General features: G+C 40.7%; 1 protein-coding gene across 1 annotated transcript; it reads right to left on the bottom strand.

Annotated features, from left to right (window-relative positions):
- Positions 1-149: 149 nt before the first annotated feature.
- necab1 (N-terminal EF-hand calcium binding protein 1) lies at positions 150-26,747 on the bottom strand (the record flags this gene model as incomplete). Its single annotated transcript, XM_080045849.1, has 11 exons — positions 150-355; positions 995-1,086; positions 1,807-1,884; positions 2,847-2,959; positions 4,695-4,742; positions 6,725-6,801; positions 8,554-8,675; positions 16,194-16,330; positions 24,462-24,559; positions 24,807-24,832; positions 26,572-26,747. The coding sequence occupies 11 exons, from the start codon at positions 26,745-26,747 to the stop codon at positions 327-329; spliced, it is 996 nt and encodes a 331-aa protein (XP_079901975.1). The 3' UTR covers positions 150-326.
- Positions 26,748-27,849: the final 1,102 nt, after the last annotated feature.

Here is a 27,849-nt window from a genome sequence, read left to right as displayed (position 1 = left end):
ACAGAATGACGCTGTTGATGACACGTCAAACAAAATGGTGATGTCGGTTCATCTCTGTCTGACAAGGTCATTGCTTTTCGAACGTCAGAGCGTTGTCTAGTAGTGTGAACAAAAACAAACAAACACACACACACACACACACACACACACACACACACACACACACATGGGCGGCTGTTGCAGCTACCACCTAACTATGAAGGAAACATGGAGGTCATAAAATCGATACTAATTACCATGACTTCACAAGTTGTGTTGAGTTAGTGTGTTCAAATATGTGTGCGTGTCATGGACATCCTGATGGGTGAAGATGTTCTGGTCCACTCTCAGTTGTTGTTGAGGACCCACCATGAAGCTGTGGAGGCGAAGAAGAAAAATACAATGACAAATAATATCCATATAAATGTCCTATGTCGCACAGCTCATTAATTCAGCACTGCCCTCTGTGGTTATGTGAATATGGCATTGATGCTTGTGAGACAAAACTATCCATTCATTGAAACAATGTATGTAAAACAACACATAGACCTTTTGCTAAGGACGTTCGTGCAAAAGTAGACTTAATACGGATAAGAAAGAGGGGAAGTTTAATATTCCTCGTGGTGAAAATTTGTCTTTAAACTCAGTTTTTTCTTAATCCAAATCTGACATTCTTTAGCTGCTTATATCAGCATCGATGTTTCATCACATATAAAGGGTGAAATGCTTAAATGAAAATATCCAACATATCCCAACATTGACTGTTTTTGGGATTTTTGAAAACTTTGGCATCCTGACTAGAATTTAAAATGACATTCTGAGGGTTCGACAGGGGTTTTGTCTGCACAGCGTGTCTTTTGTGGTTGATGGGAGACCTGCTAAAGGCCACCTAAGGCTGAATAGTTTACCCTTTAGAGGTGTTAGATCAGGCTATTAAAGGTTATCTTAATCTTATTATTATATGTGATAGGTGTGAATGGCTGAGTCAGACAGCAGCTGTAATGAATGTTCTTACCAGGGACCAGCATGGTGTTGACGCTCTCAGGAGTTTCCAGGAAGTCCACATTCCCCCTCTGGAAGGTCTTACTGTAGTTGGTCTGCAGGTGACTGAACAAAGGACACAAAACATCTTTAACAGATTGTAAATCAATGACCCCACTCTGCAGTTAAGATTCGACAAATCAAAAAAAACAAAAACACAAAAAAAACAAAAAACAAGCAGTTCAATTCAATATGTAGACTAGAGATTTTTATTTTGTAGTAGAGATGGTATTTCTTACTAAATAACGTTAGAGTGAACATTATTTTTCTCCTTTTATTCTAATTAAGTGGATATATCCAAAACCTCCTTCTCATGCCAGGTTGTTCAAATATGTCATGTTTCATGAATATGATCATTTATCCTAAAAGGCCCAGCAGCAGATCTCACTTCTATTGAAGATGCACAAATGTCAAATCAAATACCTCAATAGGGTTGTGTATAATTTTTTCATATGGAAGTTCATTTTGAATGTTTACCATGGAAAATAAACATGGCAGACTTGACTGACTAAACCCATGGGAACAAAATATAAAGTCAAACCATGGTTGGCCTCACTATCTCAGTTTAGGTTGAATGAATTCCTCTCTGTATCTCTGCTGCCACTCTGCTTTTTCTCATTAGTTTAATTAAAGCCTCGTGGAGTTCACCATCACTGAACACAGATTGAATTAGAGCCTCTCCAAGTGAACTCAAGCTGAACAAAGAAAATGATTTTTGGGGTTGATCCGAAACCAGGCCACGGTGCCTTTTTCATGACGATGTATATGGTGCAGGCCAACACTTACTTCTTCCACACGTTGTTGTGCTCCCAGAATTCGTAAAGAATGAAGCGTGATTCATCTGCCAGCCGTTGCACTGCGATGCTGCCAAATGCAAAAAGAGAGAGAGAGAGAGAGAGAGAGAGAGAGAGAGAGAGAGAGAGAGAGAGAGAGAGAGAGAGAGAGCACTAGTCATGCAATTGCTAATTAGTGTGCGACATCGTGTCCCCCAGCGCTGCCTCTCTGGCTCTGAGTTGTTCCCCTGCTCTGACTGGGAGCAGGCAATATGAATCTGTTGAATAATGTTTACTCTGGTGTCACGCACAGATTATAATTGTACATTGTATGATTTGTCAGAGGTTTCAATCTCATTTTAACTTGAAAATGAGCAAACATGGCAGAGCATTTAGAGAAGCAGTCACGACAAAGCACATGGAACGCCACACTGTCCTTCAAGCAGCTGGATGTGGTCCAAGGTGACGGATATAATGTGGGAATTCTTCTCCAGAAAGCATCAGGGGCTATGTTTGAAAGGAAATGCAAATGTTCTTTTAATCTACTGAACCACTGTGTTGAAGTGTGGTGGTGCTGCACAAAGACCAAAGCATGGTTTCAGTTCACAAAGGTGGAATGTGTTGAAAGAAAGTGTCCCTCGTGTCCTTCTATCTATGTTCTCAAGGTGGTTGCATATACTGTAAACCCTGCCCCCTGTCCAAAGATGGTCTCTATTAATGATAGATGACTCAAAAACTCAAGGAATAAAGCTCTGAACTCTCTCTAAGTGAAAGCTATAGCTGAATAGTTACACTGTATGCCTCCTAACTACATCGTGTACATTTCCAGCCAAAGTCCTCCACCGCAAAACGTAATATTTTATTTCTTGCAGCTGTTCAAATTAAATCACAGCTTGGGAATATGATAAGTCAATTGTTTTTAATGGATCCCAAAATAATAATTAATAATGAATAAAAACCCTTTAACATTTTTTGATAAAAACTAGACAAAAAAATAAAATAAAATGTCAATAAATTCTTGCTACAAAGAAAATAAAGAGAACATAAACTGACTGTAGACATCCAGTCTGGGCGCAGGCACAGTCCATGTACTGTCTGAGAGCCACACGAAACTCCTCCAGCTCCTCCTCCAGAACCGAGAGCTGCCTCTGGACGATCAGGATGTGCTGTGAGGACACACACACACACACACACACACACACACACACACACACACACACACACACACACACACACACACACACACACACACACACACACACACACACACACACACACACACTCAAAGGTCAGGATTCACTTTGGCTCATTGTGTTACCAGAACACATGGACACTATGGCAGACACGTTAAGTTAGCCAACCTTTGGCCCACAGTGAGATCCGAACATGACAATCAAGATTAAGGTAAGAATATTAATTTGCCGTTGTGAAGGGGGAGGAAACACTTAAAGCATCTGCATGTTGTACTACGAAGGTGTTAACAGCAGGCAACAACAAGGAGGAAGATGAGGTGTGTGATCATGACAACTAATCATTTCCCCACAGCTGCTAAGGAGGAATTGTTGACAGGGCCAGAGAGACTGATGGGAACAGGAATTGATTGGTTTCCCCACATTGGCCTAATTTACGCTGTGTGTTAAGAAGGTGTGTATGACTGTCTCTCAGTGGCACATTACAGAAGAATCACACACACACACACACACACACACACACACACACACACACACACACACACACACACACACACACACACACACACACACACACACACACACACACACACACACACACACACACACACACACACACAGGTTGAGAGGTTATGTGCATTGTTGGTATTATCTCGTAGCACATACACCAACTATGTATTGATTAATACGTCTGCTGCATCAAGCTGGTGATGAGACACGTTCTGCTGTGCTTGGATACATCTCGTAAACATATCCTGGCACTAACCACTCCTTAAAAAAGAGTGCATGTGACATTGATGATTTTGTACTTTTCATGGTTGTTGCCTTGGAGTAAAAGTCTCTCATCAGTGCACAATCTCTCTCAGACTGTGTGTTTGTTTGTGAGACATTATTCTGTTTTGGGTCAAACAAACAGTGCACTGTGTTGAAACAGCCTGTAGCAGAATGAGGCACAGAGGCCATATTAAGCATTTCTCTCTTCACGAGAGGATGCTGTTGGATGTTACAAAGTATGTATTACCCAAGCCTCGTATTTGCATGTTACCTGGAGCAGATTTTTTGAAAAATTATGCAAACGCTTTTGAAATTTACTTTTAAGTGATTTTATGTTTTGTTTCACATGAGATCCAAACACCACATGTGCCCTTTAAGTTCCTTTAGGCGAGTGTTTTGTTTCCCGTGTCAGTCATCATTTATGGAGATTGTCAGCCATGAAATGAGTGATATGAATCCTGGATTGAAAAAACCCTGTCTCTTTGCTAGAGGCATTTCCATTTTGAGTTTACACACATGAGTGGTTAAAAAAATATATGCCCTGTTATTATAGTAGTTATACTGTAAATATATATTTCAAACTAAGGGCATTTGTTGGCAATAAAGCATTGAAATAATATGTAAAGGGCTTTGTGTGAGCATAACTGAAGAACAAGCAGAGACCTAATCGCTAATATAACTCTGCTCCCTTAAGCTATTGAAAAGTCTGCTGAGACTATGTCAAACTGATAATTGAGCTTTAAACGCAAAGATTAAAGATAAAAACAGACATGGCAAAGGGAACATGTCTCTGTCAAGCTTTCAGACCCTGCTGTTGCTATGACAACCGCTGCTTATCATCCTTGGGGCCTCCTTCTCTGTGTAATACTGAGCGGTCAGCCAGACAGTCACCACAGCAAAACAGTGAAAGAGTGGATCAGAGTCAGAATAAACAAACCGATTTGCTCTCCAAGACCTCCTCCTCCACAGGCTCCAAGCGGATCTCCTGCAGCACAAGAGAAAATATATACAATATGATGCACATAAACATATTGCTAACACAACAGCAAACTCTTCTGAAAGTGCATCCTGTTTCTTTTTTTTTATCAAGGTGTCTCAAAGCTTGGGGGGCATATGTGTATGTGTTTCTATGTGGGAGGGTGTTGTTGTGTTGATAACTGTTGTGAGTGTAGTGGATTTGAATGGTTAATACCAGAGTTGCTGAGCAAATGCCTTTAAATGTTGGAGGTCACTGTGAGAGACGAAGACAACCTTTTAATAGATAAACATCATCTGTTGCTGGGACCTGTGATATGAAACCATATGCCTATTTTAGGGAGTACCATCAGGCCAAGGTTTGATATATAAGACTGCTCACAGGCATGGGCTAGCAGCCTTTGGGGGACAGCCCCCCATGCTCACGCTACCATGAAGTCCTCTGTATTGTCTAAATGGAACCTCTGAAATAAACTTGGAACATTGATTGAAAGAGTCCAGCCTCGCCTCTGTCTTTGTCAAGCCATGGGAAACATCCGGCTACTACAATTGGCGTCACGAACAGGATAAAATGACAATGGACATGAGGAGCTCTGGCCGTTCCAAGACTGTTCGTTGTTATACAAAAAAAGAACCGTGTGCAGTTTTCATTGACTGAGACTGGGCTGAGAGGAAATGGCTGGACTGCAATCATGCTGGTACGTCGCTATGTGTTCATTTACCCTCTGAAAAAGAAGAAAAAGACAAAGAAAAAGCGTAGAACGTGGGCTTTCCTGAACTGTATCACTGCAGTTTTGAATAACAGATGCCACAAGACTAGTAACCAACAAAATCATGCCTATACTGGCTGTTGTGTGGCTGCAATACACCTGCCAGTAACAAAGCTGTCATCAGAGATCTGAGGAGGGAGCCACAAGCTGCAGCGTTGGTTCCCTGGCCGTCTTGGCCCACTACCAACTAAATATAGGCTATTGGCCTTTCATTCCAAGGGTGAAAGGAGGGCTTGCTACCATGCGTGCCAAGAGAGGGATTTCGTCACCGCTGGTGAGAGGCTTGGGTCCATGTGTGAGTGCTCGCCACAACCCTGCGGTCAGCATGATGGCACGAAGAGACGCTGGCTGTGACGTCAGCGGCCTGCTGACTGCCGAACTGTGTCGTCTTACACCGGACTATGAAACCGGTCTCTCCTCCACGTAACGTGATTTGTTGTGCACTGTATTGGGGTGGTGGTTTGACCTCTGGAGGAAGGGAATTGTTATGGTGTCAGGACTCACTGTCTCAATTTCATTTATCGTTTGGGATTTGGTGCATTTGAAATTGTTGGTCTTAATAAAATGTAGTGTACTGCAGTAATGCCTTTAACTATGCATTGTATTCTACATAACTCATAAAGAGTGTTTCAGTGTTTATTTTGGATTACTGTTGGGCCATTCAAATATGTTTGATAACATCTCGTTTTTGTAAAAGCAGTGGCTTTTAAAGGAGGGCTGTGTAGTGGATTTGAATGGTTAATACCAGAGTTGCTGAGCAAAGGCCTTTAAATGTTGGAGGTCACTGTGAGAGACGAAGACAACCTTTTAATAGATAAACATCATCTGTTGCTGGGACCTGTGATATGAAACCATATGCCTATTGGGCTTGGGCTAGCAGCCTTTGGGGGACAGCCCCCCATGCTCACGCTACCATGAAGTCCTCTGTATTGTCTAAATGGAACCTCTGAAATAAACTTGGAACATTGATTGAAAGAGTCCAGCCTCGCCTCTGTCTTTGTCAAGCCATGGGAAACATCCGGCTACTACATGAGTCCACTGGCCAATGATTTGTGGTTCATTTAAGCGAGCGATGTAAAGACCAGACGGTGAGGGGAGAGACAGATGAAGATAATAGACAGATGAAGATAAAAAATAAGAGAAGCTGAAGAGAAAAGCAGAAGAGAAGCCCGGAGAAGAGGAGGAGCATGGAAAAGATGAAAGAAAGGACCTATTTGGTCACCTTTTGCTCTAGACGATCGATGAGCTTTTGCAGTCTGTTGACCTGGATGGTCCACTGGCTGTCTTCATCATAAACACCTGTTAGAGGGAGCAGAGACAAGGAGTGGATGGGTTTCAGTACAAACAACAAAGGTGAAGGGATGAAAGGTGCTTCACACACCATTTATGTATTTTAAAACACATTTTTTATTTCAACTGTATACTTTATGGTTTCCTTTCATGTGCACAATCATGGCGATCAATAGAAAAGCTTTGAGGCCTGTAATCGAAGTGTATCCAATCTCCATAGCAACCATAGATGAGGTCATAGTGGAGGTCTAATGGAAAACTGTGTGCAAACAATAGTGAAAGGGACACAAGAATCGGTTAAAGTTCATTTGGTTCCAAATTAAGATTTTTTCAAAGTAGTACAATGACATTTGGTTACAACTAAAACACTCTGCTCATGGTAACAATCCGTGAACACAGGAGCAACAAAAACAATATATTAGCAAAAGGAATATAAATAATATAGGGCACAGTTAGTCACAAACTAATCGATCTCAAGGGGCGCCCTTAGCTCAGTTGGTAGGGCGTCCCCCCCATGGGCCTCGGCCAGCAGCGGACCCTGGTTCGATTCCAGCCTGCGGTCGTTCTCTGCATGTCACTCCCCTCTCTGCCCCACTTCAACTCTGTCTCTACACTATCAATAAAGCATAAAAATGCCCAAAAAATATCTTCAAAAAAATAAAATAATAATAATAATAATCGATCTCTCATTCTGAGCAGACATTTTGACAGAACATTTTTTTTGTGTAAAAAATCAAATGAATGATGGCTGAATTCCATTTAGCTGCTTCAGTTTCAAGGTCCTGTTTGCTCCCCTTCACACTTTCATGTTACTGGGACACTTGAATACAGCAGTAATTGTTAATTCTATAAGTCACACCTATTGATTGTTAACCATCAGTGTGAGGTGTTCCAACTTTTGTATATTAAAATATTCCTAATTTACATATTTAGTATTTTGAAAATATAACACAATGCATACTTATTATCCACCACAGTGGAAGTCAAGTTTGTCCATAGGGCCCTTAATCTCAAATATTACTTTACAAAAATACACTTGTCTTTGGAAATTCCTGTGCAATGAAAACAAAATGTATAAGGTCATGTAACATAGCATGAAATCAACATGTATAGCCTAACACACATTACATATAGACCTCTCTAGAAAATTAGTAATCTTATCAAGAATAATAAGATGAAGAAAAAGAAAATGACTTAAGTGTTCAATGGTATAACAAATAGGTTCCTCAATAGTAACTTTGTGGTAATTTTCTGTATTTATTCAGCTTCAATGGAGTGTGCAGCCTCCGTACCACACATGAGATCTTGGCGAACTGCTGGTTGGTATATCTGATTCAAGTTTGTGATGGGGGATTCTCTGACTTACAGTGAAAGTGTATTCACACTCTCATCACATGGTGACCCCCCCCCCCCCCACACACACACACTTCAAAACTCCCTCTGAGCACCAGCAAAAAGTGTTAGAACATTCAATGGCCTTGGGATCGACACACAGGCACATGAGAACACAATCTCCCTTTCAGTCTCTCACCCCAGTATCTCTCTCACACCTAAAGAGAACCCCAACCCCCCCGAACCTCCCTGCTCAGAAATCCTCTGTGGAGACACACCTGACTGCTGGTCCAGTTGGTATATTGCTGGTGGCAGCTACAAGGCAACATAACTCAAGATGAACAGGATGAAACATTAAACATGGTACACAACACAGCAGAACACGGTAAGACGAGTTATACAAACTGACAGTAGAACATATAAACCCACTTGAATTGACGAGACTGAGCAGAGGGTTGTTGGGTGAGAGACTGCTGTTCCTCTGAAGCCTCCGATGTGAGCGACGGCCTGACCACTGGATGGACAAACCCTCTGGCTTCAACGGGCCCTGTCTGGAGTCAAAACATGGCCATCGTTAGCCAGACATCCCAATGTTTTAGCAATTAAATAAAAAAGAAGTTCTCTTATGTCTCACAATCAAAAACCTTTCCCACATTGACCTTACACAACAGTTTTTGAATTGCACTGCACACCCAGCACAAAGAGCATTTTTTGCTTGGATTGGCATTCCGCCGAATCTGAAAAAAGGCACATCAAATGAAGGATGTAATTTAATGTGTAATTAAAATGTTTTAGGAACTGACACTAATCACTGGAGTAACTGTTAACAATCTATTTATTGATAGAAAGAAAAATTGAGTGCACGCCATGCAGAGGTTTCCTTGAGGCTTAAGTTATATGTGTATGTTGTGTTGTTCTGACAGTGAAGCTAATGCCTGTGACAAGGTACATGCAGCCGCAGGGTGACATCACCTATGATTTATTGTAGTGCTGTCAAGTTATTTGGTCACACATTTTGAGAGGCCCTCAGGGTGTCTGTGGGGATGTTGGTTTGCCGGTGAATATACACAGATAAGGGGGCGCCCTTAGCTCAGTTGGTAGGGCGTCCCCCCATGGGCCTCGGCCAGCAGCGGACCCGGGTTCGATTCCAGCCTGCGGTCGTTCTCTGCATGTCGCTCCCCTCTCTGCCCCATTTCAACTCTGTCTCTACACTATCAATAAAGCATTAAAAAAAATGCCAAAAAATAAATATATATATACGTATATATAGCCTATATATATATATCATTCATTTTTGTGCGTGTGTGTGTGAGAGAGAGAGAGTGTGTGTGTGTGTATGTATGAGAGAGAGAGAGTTTGGTGCTTTATGATAATTTTTAAGTTCAACCTTGCTTATTGAAATTTTTGTTTAATTTCAGGTTGAATGCTTACGCTCTTTGCAAACCGTTTTTCAAAAGTCTGTCTTTACAAGTTTTAGGTAAACGAGTAAGTAATAAAATAATATTCATAACATAGGGGAGAACGGGGTAATCTGAGCCACTTTTTACATTTGCTCCCCTCTAAGCGAGCTAAAATGATTTATCACTCAAATTTACACATTTCCCATTAATTCAGGATTTTTCCTAGAAATGGGCATTAGCAGAATTTTTTCAAGACAAAGGGCAGTGAAAATATGATTGTTTTAAAAAAAGTTGTCATGTGGCTCACTTTACCCCAGCTGTGGGGTAAACTGAGACAGACCAGAAAAATCAAGGGGGTAAACTGATGCACTTACTTTTTCCACTCTGAAACTACCACAACAACACATATTGTAACAGTTAGAATCCTGAAAGCTAGCCACACATTCCAGAACTAATGTCGGACTAGTAAAAGAATGATGGGGTTTGGTGATTTAAGCAAAGCAAATTTTCTAAACACTTGAAAGTAACTCTGAACAAAATCAAATACAACATATTATAATTCAAAAGGTTTTAATAAGATTCAAATGAAAGATAGAACCAGTTAGATTAGAACACAGTCTGGTGGTCAGAACACAGGACCCTTAGAGCCAGCTTGTGTCTGGGGGTCAAAGCATAGGAAAATCAGAACCAGTGAGAACAGCCTGGGACTCAGAACACAGGAGAAGACCCAACTGGATTATAACACCAGCCTGTCATACTCTATAACTAGGCCTACTCTACATTCCAGCCCTGAAGGTTACAGGGAAAGATGAGAAGGTGCTCTTGCCGTGTGGTTGCCCCAGGTCGTCTTCCTGGTGTATTTCCTTGGCATGATGGCTTTTCTACAATGTGTATGACATTAAAATAAAACATGTTATGTAATATTACATTAAAATATGTTTAAGACAAAACTTAACTTGTGCCTCATGGTGGGGGAAAGTGAGACAGTAGCCCCTTTTACACAGCCAGTGAAAGCCGGGAATATGCCGGCCTTTCGGCCCTCCGCCCTGCTGTGTAAATGCGACAGTTGCGGAACGAGGGAAGAAAGGTGCAAGTGATCGTTCCGGGAATTTTACTACCTCGGGGGGTAGTAAGATTCCCGACACGATCAGTTCCGCCTCTCTGTTTAAATGCTCCAGCTTGTTGTTGCGGAACAGGGGGGCGTTTGACGTTCCATAGTCTACGTTCTAAACATGCGACCATGTTAGCAGTTGAAGGACGTGTGTTTAACATTAACCACGGCGGCCTGATGTCCCGTAAAAATCACCAAATAAAAGGAACGGTGTATAATCTAACTGATCATAAGGTCCGTTGCTCAATCCAAACCCCCGCGCTTCATTTTGCAGAGTGTATGAGTCTATTTCTGCCCAGGAGAAGTTGTACAATGGAAAGCTAGGCTAGGCTAAGTAAGGGATAAAGTATAGCGAACGGGTCACTTGCTAGAAATAAAGACCAACAAGCTGAAGCAGGAGCCCGACGCGCAGCGGAGGGCTCTTGTTCAGCTTGAAGGTCGACCTAGTAACGGGGGAATAGTCTGCTCGCCCCGCTAGACTGTCTGCTTCAACTGACTGAAGGCTCCGGCTCAGCTGTTAGCCACAGAGCTACTGTTTTGCTAACACATTCCGCCGCCGCTATTATTATCCTAAGTCTGAGCGTATATCCACACTTTATTTCTGTCTACAGTAACGTGACTTCACACACTGTGTGTATGTGTATGTGTATGTCTGATTGGCAGATCGCTGGCCTCACAAAGAGACTCGCTCACAACCAACCTGTCACACACACACACACACACACACACACACAGAGGTGAAGCGGTCGGATTGATTTAGTCAGTTTGGTTAACTGTCCCAGTGATGTTGGACTCAGCGCGTAGCGAGATCAACTGGCACATCGTGGGGACAGTAAAATACGGCCCTCTTACTGCAAGCTCCAGCACTTCTGCTCTCAATTCACCGGCCATTGTTGTTGTTGTAAAGCAGCTGACCGGCGCGGCGCTAAATGTTTACGTCACACCTGACGCTGTTTACAAGCACCTCTTTCATTCCGGAGCGCTGTGTAAAAGGGACTACTGATGCGCCAGCAGGCCGGCGTTGCTTGGTTCTGTGTAAATAACACAGAAGCAAGCAAAGCCGGCATATTGGAGTGATGTTGTTCCGTCAATATGCCGCAATCTCTGTGTAAAAGGGGCTAGTGTCTCACTTTCCCCCACAGCATTTGGCTCACTTTCCCCCACCACCACAATCTGAGAAAAAACTACCTCTCTTAGCATTTCAGGCTAATCTTTAGCTAATATCATCACATGGTTTTTATATGTTGGTAGTTCATCAACACGTATGATAGAAGTTTTTCTACGTGAATACATTTGCTTTGGCACAACAGTTGATTAAGTTGACAGCAAGAAAATTTACTTTTACATGCAAAATACCTATTTTGGTGAAAAAAACATGCTAACCACAGCACCATGAGGTCCTCTCTTTCAGGGCCATGGGGAAATGAGAGGGGCTTGAAAACATATATCTCACATGACCAATTTTTTTTCCGTTGCCTAGATACAGGGGGTGGCTCACATTACCCGATGCCTCAGATTTCCCCGTTCTCCCCTATAGTCAAAATAACTGGTTCCATCCAGCAAGTGTAAGCAGAAATCCTTATTTACTTTGTCAAAAGTTACCAAAAGATACCACTGTCATCTGTACGATGGAGTTCAACTATTTCTTGACACAGCTATGTCCAGCAGATGGTAAGCTTAGCGTAGCACTGAACAGGAGTAAACAGCTAGCCTGCTAGCTCTACTTTTGATGTGTTAAGGAAAGCAGGATATTGCCATCAAAGTAGGCAATTAGGTAGGCAGTATTAATTCCTATGGTCGCATGTGCTGAAAAATAACACCTCAGCATGGCTTCCTCCTTATCCTGAGTTTTTGGGCCCTATGAGCATGTTCAGAATGATCTTTTGTGAAGCGGATTGTGATCGCTTCATATAACCACTTGTATGAGTTTGAATACAGTGTAATTCATTCACTGGCTGCAGCAATATGTGTGTGTATGCTTGATGTATGAGGTGGTGAAGGAGGAACTGGTGGCAGGTCCCTCTTGTTCTGCTGGTGAGTCATACTGTAATCTTGGCTAAGTGGAAACATTGATTGCTAAAAATGTCCTTGACCTGAACAAATTTCAGCAGTCATCATCATATTTTTCCACAGTCTTTATGTGAGCTGAGAAGCAGGAAGAGAAGGTTCAGAGCCGAGCAGCAAACCGTATGGCCAGAATAAGCAGTTCAAGGACCTTTTGGTCCATTTCTTATATACTTTGCTCCCACTCAAACTGAGTTTAAAAGCTGAGAAAAATGAATGGCTGAGGTTTTTTGGCTGAGGTTATCTATAGGGCAATTACCAAGGGGAAAGCATTATTACTTTTAAAAAGAACACCACAACAAATATAAATCTCTGACTCATACCATGCATCTATAAATAGCAGCTCCTGTTTGTCCCCTTCACACGTAAAAAAAACTGACCACAGAAACCAATTTAAAGCCACCAGAGAAACAGCCAGATCCTCTAGATGTTTGGAAGAACACTGATTGCGTTCAGATGCAGCAGGGGAATTTTTCAAGAATACTGGAGGAAAAGAAGCTGTTCCCCGAGCGAGGAGACTGTCACACTTCAAAATGACATGAGAGGTGAAAGGGAGAAAGCAGCACTCAGAGGAGGCGAGAAGAGAAAAGGAAAGAAGAGAGAGAGAGAGAGAGAGAGAGAGAGAGAGAGAGAGAGTTCCATTACCCGGTCCATCTCTCTAAGGATAGGAGAGCACAAAAAAATTCTACGTTGATCACTTTAAACTGAACTTGTGCAAAAACATGCCATAATTTATTAAGCTGTACACAAAGTATAGGTCTCTACCATGGTCTCTACCGACACACAAGACATAATTTGACCAAGACAGGAAGGGAAGAATACAGTAGGTTTGAAGCTAACTTGTCTTCAGAACATATCAAATTTAAATCTTGCCCATACTTTGAAACAGACTGTCTTGGCAGATAGTCGATTTTGGAAAGTTAAAGTTAAAATTAGTTGGTCAGTATAGGCTATGCTTTATACAGAGTGTTCGAATGGTCGAACAGTTGACCCCCTCCGACACAAAGCTGTAGTTGGAACTATCCATTTGCATTTAATCAGCTGGCTACTTGAGCTAACTCTCCTTCCAATAAGGATGCTTTCTCAACCTGACCTCTAAATGTGTCTAGCTGGTTCGTTTTAACAATTAAACCCTTGTAATGTAACCTTAAATATGCACTTGAAGGCTATGTAGCCGAAATTATATAATGCTAAAAGACTAAGGCTAAAACAATGTTGGTAAAAAAAATTGTTTGCATCCTCGCTAGTAGATGATCCCGCAGTTTCCCAGGGATTACTCATCAATCAAGGATGGGAAGACAACAGAATAATTCTTAGATGCATTAGTTTAATGACAAACTAAAAGAGCCCACAGTCAACACAGTAGGCTACAGGGTGAATGTACCATGGACCTATTATAAGAGTGAACGTAAGAGTGACAAAATCAACATTTAGTTCTTGTATTGCATTGTGGAGGAAACTTTTTTTTTCGATGGAAGGAGGAGCAGCAAGACACATATCACAGTTGGCCAAGCTCCAAGCCACTCAAAAGTCAGAGGAAGTCAGTGAAGACAGGATGTGAAAAGGCCATGCGTCATCACCTGTCCTTTAAATGCTTATGAGATGCTTATGACACACACCATTGTGTTTTATGTGAAAAGGTTGGGTGGTCCTCTCTTAAAGAGAGACGTGATGCACATTGGCATATTTTTATATATAAAGCCCTGACCGGAAAGCTACCACTCTATTTGACAACAATGCTGCATATTTCAGATGGGCTTTATCAAACCCGCTCAACTGAAATGCTCATGTTATATGTTCCATACGCCCAGTCTGACCTTGGTAAAACTGCTTTTAGCCACAGTGCCCCTGACTCCTGGAACAGCCTACAACATCAAATTAAAATAAATACACTCATAACTGTTAACCAATTTAAAGTTATTATTTTGAATCAGCCCCACTCCACTTGTAACTGTTTTAATTAGGCTATTGGTTCTGCTTTATTCAATTGATCTGAATGTTTTCATTGTTGTTGTCTCTTTGTAAGCTTGTTGTGTATTCTCATTGTATATTGTGTATCTGTAATTGACTCGACGTCATTGTAAAAGAGGGTAACCCTCAATTGATCTTTCGAGAATAAATAAAGGAAAATGAAAAATGAATGAATAAATACACCATGAACACAGACATTACCTGCAGGGCCAGGCCCACGCACATGTTCGCTCAAAGTCACACAACACACTCATACTTGTGTACCTCTACCTTTGTGATGACCCTCATTGACATTTAGCATTCCATTGGCCCTTACCTTAAGCTTAACCCATCACAACTAATGCCTTACACTTCCCCTAACCTGAACCTTAACCAAGTCTTAACCCTCAGCAGCCTTTTGAAAGTCTGTCCCAAAGTGAGGACAGCCAAAATGTCATCAGTCAGTCCTAAATTCTAAAAGTCAAATTGCCCCCACAAAGATGGATTTACAATTACAAACACCCACAGGCGCACACACACACAAACAAACAAACAAACACAAACACAAACACAAACACACACACACACACACACACACACACACACACACACACACAGATCTTGCGCACTTATAAACTGGTGAGTCATCATCACTAATGAACTAAGCACACCAGGGGCATGTCTGAAAAGTGAATGTAGCATGCACCCATCCCAACACACACACACACACATGCACGCACGCACGCACACACGCACGCACACACACACACACACACACACACACACACACACACACACACACACACACACACACACACACACACACACACACACATTTGATTCTAATATGATACTTTGGTCTGGTTTCGGTTTTTCCTTTTTCCAAATTTTGACTGGATTAACACAGCTGGAAACTGGAAAGATTTTGTAAGACCTGAATTAATTCATGTTTTTTTGGCCACTTGGGGCCAGCCCAATAAGCTGTAAACATAATTAACAAAGTTGATATGGCGAAACACAATATCATTGTGCATTAATTGTGTCCTCTAAAGGCTCACATCCACTTACTACTCCTTGTAGTTCTGCTTTGGTCTCCATCCAGTTGACTCCTGAGGGAAATGTCTGGCTCAAGCCTCTACATGCTACACTATGTTCACCAGTTAGTTGCTCACTGCGTCTGTCTGCTGCAACATACTGAGTAGTCAGTTTATCAGAACGTTTTTTACTGATAGCAGCTGTGACTGGAAAATTTGGCTAACACCACTTAAACATGTGTTGAAAGATGCTAAAGACGCTCTATAGAGCAACTGGATTACAGGGAAGACCAAAGTGTTACTGGGTAAGAACCTGTGTTGTTGCACTGCAACTTGGATAAAAGCATCATTAAAGTCTAAAATGTGGGCTGCAAATGAGTGTGTTTGGCTCCGACAAAATTATTTTACAAGCTGGGAGAACTGTAATTATGTGTGCCATTGTTCAATACACTTTGTCCATGTTTTAATGATTAATTGTGTGTGTGAGGGACCGGAGCCATTTGTCCTTACTTTTCCTGTCGAGTCTGCTCGGCTGTGGTTTCCATGGCACACTCGAGTGAGCTTTGGAGTGAATGAAGCTGATTGGTCGTCTCCTTCAGAAGGAAGCGTGTCACAAACTGCTCCAGGTGGGAGGACTCCTGATAATCCTGTCAATCAAGAGGAAGAGGAGGAGGAGTTAGTGTGGGAGGCACAATAAAGAGAAATGACAATGGTGTCACTCAATGTCCAGACTTCCACGGATAATTAAAGGATGTCAACAAGATCTATCACGAAGAAAAGTTCACTTAAGATAGCTGCATAAGAGGAGAGCAGAAGAACAATACGTGGTCTTCACACTTTACACATACAGTATTTTATCTGATAAAACCATAGATAGTATAATAAAACATGCCTCTGAAATTGTGTTTGATCAATTTATTTTGAATGGCTGATTAGAAGACAACAGAACATTCAATTTACTGTTGTCATTGCAAGATAAATCTAAATCAGTTAATATTTTGAAACGAGACTGTGACTCATTTCAATCACTTTGACTTTGATAAGATTTGCACATATCGATGCAACTTCTACTGCCTTGCTTTTTGGTTTAGATTGTTAATAACATGATATAATATATCTATAAAATACAATTCTAATACCGGAAACCAGCATTCAATCTCTGACATTAAATGAGTACTAGGTTGATCAAGAACAGCACTTTTATAGTTGGGTAACTTGTTATAAAAACAAGGTATAAAAAGAATTTGGTCCAAATCAATAAATGACGAGATACTGTATAGTGACTTTAAGTTCCTGAATTGAGTTGAGCTTAAAAAAAACCTCTGGGTCCTAGATTTCTCTTTATGCAACTAATGAGTCTTCCATTACATTACAATTATTTTAATATTAATAAAAAGGAACTAGAAAATTGAATCATATAAATAAAATAAAAACACAATATCTTTTCATGCAGGAAGCAGACAAGATAAACATTTTAGGGCAAATATAATGTCACAATACTTTTCAATAAAATACATTTTAACTCATGGAATTAATTTAAATGTTGTGTTCTTCTACATTTGCCTATGGTCTCATTTTGGTGAGTCGTGAAATTATGTTTTCTACATTCTGGTCTTAAACAACACCAACAATGGGAAACAATCACTTGCACCTTTCATCACAATCTAAGGAATAATTTCTTCATTGCCTCCACAAGTACAGTCAGGGCCGCCGCTCCCTATACGCAGAGTACGCAGACTGCGTAGGGCACCAAGTTCCTGGGGGGGCACCCCAAAAAAAAAAAATTATAATTTTTTTTTTTTTTTTTATTAAAAAGGAAAAAGAGATGGTCCGGGGGCCCCCCAAAATAGTTTTTTTTTTTTTAAAGTTCATGATAATCATTACATTACAAAAAATATATAAATTAGTTATGAACAGGCCCATCGTTGTTTTTTCTTAATTGTGTAACCTATCCAGGGGTGGATTACTGCACAGGCACACCGGGCACAGGCCCAGGGGCCCAAGGGCTCAGGGGGGCCCTTAGCCAGAGATACTGATAGTAACTTTTCGTGTTGCATAGTCAAAGAGCTCAGTCACTGATGTCAATAACAGGGTCCAAAAAGGAATAGCCTAAATATAAGTACTCATTAAAATGTAACAAGATAGAAATCATCATGGGCCCCTCAACTAGTAGGGGAGAAATACAAAAGCAAATTAAAAACAATAGCATTAGTAGCTCTGTCTAAGGGGGTTGAAGGCCCCCTCACACATACACAAATAAACTTTATATGTGTGAATTCTAAATTGTTCATATCCACCCTTTATCTGTTGAAATGGGCCCCTCCATCATAGAACATGGGTCTGCAGACCAATCTACTGTTTTTACAGTTGCAGAGTAAAGAGTGCTACCTGTTTAAGAAAAATCTGAAAAATAATGTTCCTTCTGCATCTCAGGATTTGATATCTCTCTAGTCTCTAAAATTTCCTCACAAAGTGCACCAGATTGATGCATTTTACTTTAAAAAGGTAAAAAAAATTCCACCCACCCCCCAACAAGGTACAGGGTCCCTCCAACAATACCCCAAAATCCTGTGGGAAACACTGACTTCCTTAATATGTTTTTGCCATTAATTGTATGTATCCGTGTAGAAAATTCAGTGTACCTGACTGGATAGGGACAAGTGGGGGGCCCTTTAAGAGTGTAAGCCCAGGGGCCCATTATCTCATAATCAGTCTATGATCCTATCACTCAATTCCTTTGCAAAGGCAGTTTTTCACAAGTTAAGCTGGTCTTTCTGTTAGTAAATGCTGGCAAATGTGCCAGAAAGCAGTCGCAGAGATCTTGCAAGGGCAAAAAAATTTCGCTCGCGCCCTGCGGACGCAAGCTTCTGGGTGTGTTTTTTTTTTGGGAGGGGTGTGGGGGGGGGCATCACTGACAATTTCTGCTTAGGGCACCCAAAAGCGTAGCAGCGGCCCTGAGTACAGTCATATGAAAAAGTTTGGGAACCCCTCTCAGCCGGCATTATAATTGACCCTGCTTTCACAAAAAAAAAGATAAAAGTGGTATGTCTTTAATTTACCAGGAACAGCTAAGTACTGGGATGTTTTCCAAACAAAGATTTTTTGAAAAGCAGTATTTGGTTGTATGAAATAAAATAAAATGTGAAAAACTGGCTGTGCAAAAATATGGGTACCCTTGTGGTTTTGTTGATTTTAATGCCTGTAACAGCATGTAAAACTGATGACTTTAAACACACAGTTGGTTGGATTATGTTGTTAAGCCTTGAACCTCATATAATTGTCTGTTTAATCATGAGAAAATGTATTTTAGGTGCCTAAATGCAAGTTGCACTTCTCTTTGACTCTCTGCTGAAGTGAAACAGAATGGGATCATCAAAACAGCTCCCAAAAGATCTTAAAAACAAAGATTATTCATTGTCATGGTTTAGGGGAAGGCTACAAGAAGCTTTCCCAAAGGTTTCAATTGTCAATTTCGACTGTAGGGAACGTTGTCAGGAAATGGAAGGACACAGGCATAGTGGCAGTTAAACCCAGGCATGGCAGACCAAGAAAAAAACAGGAGCGGCATAGGTGGAGGATTGTGAGAATGGTTGCACACAACCCACAGATCACCTCCAAAGACCTGCAAGAACATCTGGCTGCAGATTGTGTATCTGTACATCGTTCAACAATTCAGCGCAATTTGCACCAAAACATCTGCTTTTTATAAAGACCAAATAACTTAATTTTTGTCTCATCAGTCCAAAGCATTTTCTTCCAATATGAAGCTGACTTGTCTAAATGAGCTTTTGCATACTCCATGCAACTGTATCTGTGGCGTGGGCGCAGAAAGGGCTTCCTTCTCATCACCCGGCCATACAGATGTTTTGGTGCAAATTGCACTGAATTGTAGAACCATGTACAGATACACAATCTGCAGCCAGATGTTCTTGCAGGTCTTTGGAGGTGATCTTTGGGTTGTGTGCAACCATTCTCACAATCCGCCGCATATGCGGCTCTTGTACTTTTCTTGGTCTGCTAGACCTGGGTTTAACTGCAACTGTGCCTGTGTCCTTCCATTCCCTGACAACGTTCCTTACAGTAGACATTGACAATTGAAACCTTTGGGAAAGCTTCTTGTAGCCTTCCCCTAAACCATGACAATGAATAATCTTTGTTTTTAAGATCTTTTGGGAGCTGTTTTGATGATCCCATTCTGTCTCACTTCAGCAGAGAGTCAAAGAGAAGTGCAACTTGCATTTAGGCACCTAAAATACATTTTCTCATGATTAAACAGACAATTCTATGAGGTTCAAGGCTTAACAACATAATCCAACCAACTTTGCGTTTAAAGTCATCAGTTTTAAATGCTGTTACAGGCATTAAAATCAACAAAACCACAAGGGTACCCATATTTTTGCACAGCCAGTTTTTCACATTTTATTTTATTTCATACAACCAAATACTGCTTTTCAAAAAATCTTTGTTTGGAAAACATCCCAGTACTTAGCTGTTCCTGGTAAATTAAAGACATACCACTTTTATCTTTTTTTTGTGAAAGCAGAGTCAATTATAATGCCGGCTGAGAGGGGTTCCCAAACTTTTTCATATGATTGTATTTCACGCCGAGGAACAATTTGTCATATTGTCAATCAAGGGGACATTTATTGCTGTGTTGGTTTTGGGGGCTGACGGAAAATATATCAAACTCAATGACACTTTGGAGAGAAGTCATTTGCAATGCCTGGACCAAAGCAGGAGTGTTGTCTTGTATCTAATCAAAGGAAAATGGATGATGCTATGCGCAGCCGTTTGCTGTTCGCACACAGCACCTGCTCCCCACAGCCAAGAGCTGTTTGTGCACTCGACTAACAATGAGGGTGTTGAATGGGGGCGCTAATGCAAGTTAGATTAGAGACAGTCGAATGCATGAATAGGAATGTGTGTGTGTGTGTCCGTGTGACAGAAAGGTGAGGGGGAACATACTTGTGTATGTTTAAAAGTGCAACAAATAGGGTTTTATTTTAAAATCAGGATTTGTCAGACGCACACACACACACACACACACACACACACACACACACACAAACACACCAATTACAGTATGTTAAGCAGGAGTCTTTCCATGAGAGAGCTGAACAGCTTCTTCAGAATACAGAGCGGATCATTAGTCTCCCATCCAACAGTATACCTGAAGATTGAACTGCCTGTCCTGAAATGAGAGGTATCAATCTGAACTCTGCTTTCACAACTTGTTGCCACAGTGCAACAAGTTGCCTTTTTAAAGATAATCGCTATTGGCCATATTGTTTGATCCCCTGACATTCTGACAACAACAAACACATACACACACGAGTGCACATTCACTCAGTGAGAGTGAGTCACGACAAAACTGGTAAAGGTCAATCTCCTCTGTCTACCATCTGAGTATAGATGCCTCCTGTAAACTAAGCTGTGTGTTAGTGTGTGTGTGTGTGTGTGTGTGTGTGTGTGTGTGTGTGTGTGTGTGTGTGTGTGTGTGTGTGTGTGTGTGTGTGTGTGTGTGTGTGTGTGTGTGTGTGTGTGTGTCCACCTCCCATCATCTGCAATCATGTTAAGCAGCTTAAGGTCTGCCGGAATTTTTTCTTATCATACAAAAGTGTTACATAAAAGCTTTGGAGGTATCCTGTGGCTAAAATCACAGCCCAAAGAGCGCTTTGAAATGTGTAAAATTGTCAGAATAGGCTCAGTTAACTGCACAACAGTTACACCTTGCAGAAATATGTCTTGTAAACCCACAATGGCTTACAAGACACCATTATTAAAACAAACAGACCAGACCCCCAAAAATATGGTTAACACTACAAATACTAACAAAATTAACCAGCCTGACCTTTATTCCATGCTTTTGTAACAAAGGAGCCTAACTCATAAACATTGAAATTTAACAACCATTCAATACTGTCATCATCAGACATGTTAGAACTAGTATGTGTGGTGCAACCTGTTTGAATGTATTGATGTGGTAATCTCCATTTATTTAACACTGACAACATTACTAGGCAAAGTTTGAACGAACCAACAGCTGTGCATCCGTACCTTTTAACATCCAGCAACAGTGCTTGCTGCTTTTTTCATGTATTAGAATCTTTGGCTAAAAACCCAGTGTATCCCTAAAAATGCAATAGACTGTTACATGTGCGAACACAACCCCTTTCTGTATGCATCAGCAGGTGTAAAACACATCAGGTCAGCTGGGATAGGTTTTGTCACAGCTGGCAGTTTTGGCCCAAAGTGTCTGGGTATATGTATATGTGCCTGGCTCTGATCTAGTTGAACAATCTCATTTCAGCCCCCCACACCTGCCGCACATTTAGGTTTGAGGTGCACACGTCGCAAAATAATGCAGAACACACACATGCAGTCGGCCCCCCTCGCACACATCTTCAGCCAGGGACCACCCACTCACATACAGATACAGTGTAACAGAGAGACGATCACGCTTAAGTCTGTGATAAATGCAGCATCTCTTCTACTCCTCACTCAAACTTAATAAAAAGGCTCCCTGGGAGACATTGTAGGGTGGAATCCTCCCAGTCCACAGACCCGTGATGCAATTCGATCTCGCAGTTTTTGCCTTTGTCAATTAACTCCTCAATTCAGTCCAACGTTTGCAAAGTAATTGAGCTCAAATATCCATATTGTACTGCACGGTGTGTAATTGAACAAAAGCAAAGAGTGGGTTGATTTAAAAAAAAAGAGATTTGTGAGATTCACAGCTGTGACGTTCCAAGTCCTGTTTCTCCTTTGTACCTCATGCCTGCTCATTTAAAGCTTTAAAAAAATCTGCAACAAACTCAATAGTATCCAGCTGCATCCCCGGAGAACACATCCATACTGCCTCAGTGCTGTTTCTCCTGATCCTCTCCTGCCGTCTCACTTGCCGCTCTATAACTGTTCTCTTGGAGAACAGAAAAGTAATTTTGGATTGGATTTCAGCACAGCTTGGGCGCACACTGAGGTCTAGAAAAATATTTAAAATGGGATTGGCAAAGTATCTGTGTCTTACATTTCCTTTGTAGAAATAAAGGCTGCATTTCTCATGGAGGGAAAAAGTTATTCTAGGATTATGTACGTACCTGTTGAAAACGTGTATTAGTTGTGAACGCCTTAAAAAGTCTTCCCCCGCTGCTGTCATTGAGTCCAAACGATATATACTTAACCTTTGCCATTTACCATTGTATTTAATACCAAACACTCACAAATGAATGCTTTGACTCCCATGTTCTTTCTTCTGAAGGAGACAAAATAAGACGCGTCTCCTTCAGTGCAGTTCTTAGGGGCGATTTGAGCTTCACAGCTTGTGTCATATGTGCCAGATCATGATGAATGAGTAAGAGAGTGGTAGTGAGAAAAAGGAGATATCCATGTAGATATCTAATAAGCCAAGTCTCTTCTTCATCCCAACAACCATTTTCACATTCCTCTTTATGATTCGGCCTTTGTTTTTGTTCCTCTTGTTTTCTTATAACTTTGTTGAATATCTGATATCTAGGATCTACCTTCATCTCTGTCTGTTTTGCCTTTCCCTCCATCACCACCCATATTCTTCGTCTATGTTAACGTAAAAAGGTTCTGGGCTTGAGCCTCATCTCTGCAGTACGGATCAAGAGGACATTGGGATTTTTTTTTCACCAGAGCATGATCAGAAGGCATTATTTGTTTTCCACTGCGCATTTTATTCCAAGTCCAAAGAGACTCTTAAGGTGTTTTGTTCTGGAGTTTTATTAGTGGCATGAATGAGCCATGGCTTTTCCTCTTTGGCCGTGTACCTTACATTTGACTAATGGGACATCAGAGGAAGCCAGCTGGGCAACACAGAAGCATGCTGAGAGAGATTGAAGAGTGAAAGTTTGGGGCACACTGTGAGTTAATCAAACATCTCTTATTATTATCATTATGAGCACTGCATGACATATCATCATTAATATGATGACAACTGTGCAGTGGCATGTGCGTGTGTGTGTGTGTGTGTGTGTGTGTGTGTGTGTGTGTGTGTGTGTGTGTGTGTCAGTCTGTTTGAATGTGAACAGAAAATATGCTCTGAGACTAGCAGAAAAGTGTTTTAGTCTTAGTCCTGTTAGCGAAACCACTCTAGGCCACACTGCCCTCACTTTTCTTGTAGAGCCACTGGTAGGTTGACATTTTTTTGGCTTTTATCCAAAATGTCTTGACAAATATTAAATTGATTGCCATGAAATTTAGTACAGATATCCACAGTGCCAAGAGTATGAACCCTGATGATTTGGTGGTCTCTTCAGGTCAAAAATGTTGTCCAGTACTTTGGTATGTGACCAAATACCTGCAAAACTAAGGACTCGCAGGTCAACAAGAATAGCTGTGGGTCTTGTGTCTTGTTCCCTAATGTGCCGATGTTGAAGCTTGGTACCTTCATAGTAAAAAACAAGACAAAAGATGGAGGGAACATATGGAATGTAAGGGAATGTAAAAGACAACATTTTTGTAAATATAACCACTTCATTTTCAGCCAGATCTCCGCATATTATTATTTTTTATAATTATATGAAATGTCCTCCAATGCATGTCTTACTTGTATTTCCCCAGTTCACCAGTTACACAGCTTTAATTAGAGTCAGTTTTGAGGTAGGCTATAATTCAATTGACAATTTTGCTTTGTTATTTGATTAATTTAGGTACATGGTACAACATATTGTGTGCAGCTAAAGTAACCAAAGGAAGTAAATATGGAGGAAAACAATTAAATGTAACATAAAGAAGGAAGCATTTCTATCATCTCACCTTCTTTGTTTTGTCCATTGCCTTCAGTATGGACATATTCAGGTCTTCTAAGGCCGCAAGAACATTCTCATATTCGCCAAGGTGCTTGGAGAAATACTCTAAAAAGGAAAAAAAAAGAAAAAAGAATTGTGAGTTAAACAACTTGGACAGGTATGAAGCAGCATTGGTCCTGTAGGGTTTTGATGATCATGGAGCATGTGATCACATCTAACATGGCTCTCTCCTTATGCTGAGACATTTCAAATAGCATCTCAGTCTTTGGTGCTCCTGACTGATGAGAGAAAGCATGATAAAGCTAATGCTAATATTAAAAAAAATTCTTATTCGAGTGAAGGATCGACTTACCACATAGTTCGTCAGTGTCCACATTGCTGCAAGACAAAAAAAAAGATATAGACATAAATTAAAATAATTACTTTAAAGAACAGCTTCAAGGTTAAAGAAGGTGACAGACTCATCTTTCATCTTTGCAGAAACGTTTTTCGGACAGACTTTGATTGGGTGAATCAGTGTGTGATGACAAATGGGAGCGATATCAAATATGTCATGAATAATTTAATAGTTTAGCTGCTTTTCTCCCTTGAGTCGTGCATTCAGAGACACACAGGAAAGACAGCCAATCCCTCACAGCAATACCCTTGAGGATGTGCAACTGTTTGTGACAAGTTTTCATGTGAGAGTGTGTTTTTGGGAGCTCTGAGGGTGTGTATCCATGTCTGAACAAAAACGAAATAAAGAAGGGAAAAAGAAAGAGGCGACGGCGAAGGAAGTGAAGACAATCTTTCAAAGTGGACAATTAGCCATTGTATTCCCCGCTTTACAGCTAGCAGCAGGAGACATCTTGTTCCTTGTTAAAGCCAAGGGAGCCGGGAAATTACACTGTTTTTTTAAATCTATTCCACACAAACTGTAGCTGACGTTTACCAAGGGGGAAAGTGCAAAAGCAATCAGTCGGTCCAAACAAGAGAAAACACTTAGAGCCACAGAGGACAAGAACAGATGAGGTGAACCAGGTCAGATACTAGACTGAGTAACAGACTAAAAAGCTCATACTGGGTTGTTTTGACATTTTAAGATAAATGCAGCTCTGCATGTAGTTGTATTAAAACTCTTAGAAGAATGAAGAACTGTAGTGGTGTCTAAATGTATTGTTATTCTCAGTGAAAAGCTAAACAGAAATATAATTAATCCCATTCATTGTGCACAAAGGATCCTTCCGTGTTATTGTGACTATATAAATCCTTTAGCCACATTAGAAAACTGTCAGCATTTATAAACTGCATGCAAATTCTGTGCATTTCAAAAATACCAAATGAAAATATGGAATATTCTCTCTGTGTTAGACAACCAGCAGGGCGGGTTAGCCTGTCGGGCAGACCTTGCAGCATAGTGACTCCTAACCTAACCTCTAATCAATACAGAATTCAATTTTAGACTTCCAAATGACTTTCTAACAACTTTGCCATCTGCCTTCCTCCGGATGTGTTAATTTCACAGAGGGAGGCGCCTGTTCGTTCTGGTTTAGCATGGAGTTCTCTCAGATTTAGCCACTGCGATGATGATGAGGATGATGTGTTTGCTTGTTTATACCGAATACAGGTGTATGTCAGCCTATGCTGCAAATAATATATGTTTGTTTGGGCATCAAATTATCCCTTTGACATGAAATACTTTGTGATGGCATCATTACAGAATGTACGATTCTCTCAATGAGGATAACTAATGCAAGTGTGGATAAAAGGGATCATTATCTTGTTTCGAAATCATCGCCATCACTGTTTTACGACGGTTTTACGACCACCACACTTCACTAGAGAAAATGTTCTCTCATTGCATATTGTGTTGCGCTACTTCATAATAATTTGCAGCAATTCTTTTTACAGAAGTCATTGGCTTCGCAGTATCATTGGCTTAGCTTTTGATCGATTCTTATTAACGTTTCGTTGTTTTAGTGTCAACTGTTGTGATGCAGATGTTCCCTGCTTTCTAAAGCAGCAACTACAGCTCCATTATCCCCAAACAGTAGGTTATATGTGCCTCATTGTCATGTATCTCAATTCCTTCATGGAATAATAAAACAATATATATACACAGCAATGTATCGCCTTACTCTGTATTATGGGTGTCAATCACATGGAAAAGCTCCTTCAATTCATCGGATGTCAAGACTCCATCAGAGAAGTAGGATTTGAATTCCTCAAAGGACAGCTTTCCATCATCTGGGGACAGAGCACAAAGGCAACGTGGTATCAGGATGGCAACTTCCTGTGAGGTGAGGCTGGACATTTTCTAAAACCTTCCTTGTGTGCATGTGGTGGAGGAAGTAGACCCTTTAGTAAAGTAAAAACAATAACACCACACTGTAAAAATACTCTGTTAAGAGTCTTGCATTAAGCATGTTGCTTTAATAAAAGTATTATCAGGAAAATGTTAAAGGGGCCCTGAAGGTCAAAACACAAAGGACATTTTTCTTCCTACATTTTTTAGTATTCTAGTTTAAAAAACATTGTTAACATACCAACAATCACCATTCGGTCCATTACACTTGATGTATAATCTCAAACAATAATTCTGTGTTTTGAGGCTGAATTTATGATTACAATAAAATGGGCCCAAGTTACATAAAAAATGTATGAGGTGAAAATAAACAGAAATTCAAACAGTACGTCATTGAAATTAAGATATTCAACAAAACCATCGTCATTTTTCCACATAGCTCTGGCTCCAGTGGCTCCTTTTTTCTGTTTGACCTGTTGTACTGGAGGTGATGCTTACTGCGACTTGTCACTTCGCCATAGAAGATGTGAGCGAGAGACTTGCCCATAGGCAAACGCACGTGCATGCAGTGACGCACAGTGAGCTCAGAGGTAACAGATCTGACATAGAAATGCAGCTGTTTGCACGACACCAAACATGTGGATGTCCTCTCATCTCACTGACGAGAGTCAAACCGTTCACATGTAATTAATATTGAAGCGCGTCTCACCATGCGAATAATTAATTCGGAAAGGAAATGTTTGCAGTGAGAGGAATTTTTTTTTGACGTCAGTTTCACAAAGTCAGATGAAACCTGATTTGAGTGTGTGACTTAACTAAAGATACAAACAATTGGTTTTGTGCCAGCAATGAGCACGCATCAGTATTTAACAGGATGTGTGAAAGTGTGTGTCAATAGGGTTGTGTTTAATGACACGTGCTAGCTTGGCATAAACAGATGGTGTCAGCGTACAGTAATACAAACAAACAAACAAACAAACAATCAAACAGTGGTCTCATCTGCAGTTAAATATAATTAGCAGTTTGAGGACAAAAAATCATTGGGCTTTTACCCTTTTCTGTTTTTTTCATTTTTTCATTATATAAAAACCTTTTTTAGATCTTATTTAAT

The sequence above is a fragment of the Ammodytes marinus genome (assembly GCF_949987685.1).
Source record: "Ammodytes marinus genome assembly, chromosome: 17".
Classification (NCBI taxonomy): domain Eukaryota; kingdom Metazoa; phylum Chordata; class Actinopteri; order Uranoscopiformes; family Ammodytidae; genus Ammodytes; species Ammodytes marinus.
The sequence above is the reverse complement of the archived record's forward strand: the minus strand, read 5'-3'. Positions and strand labels throughout refer to the sequence as shown.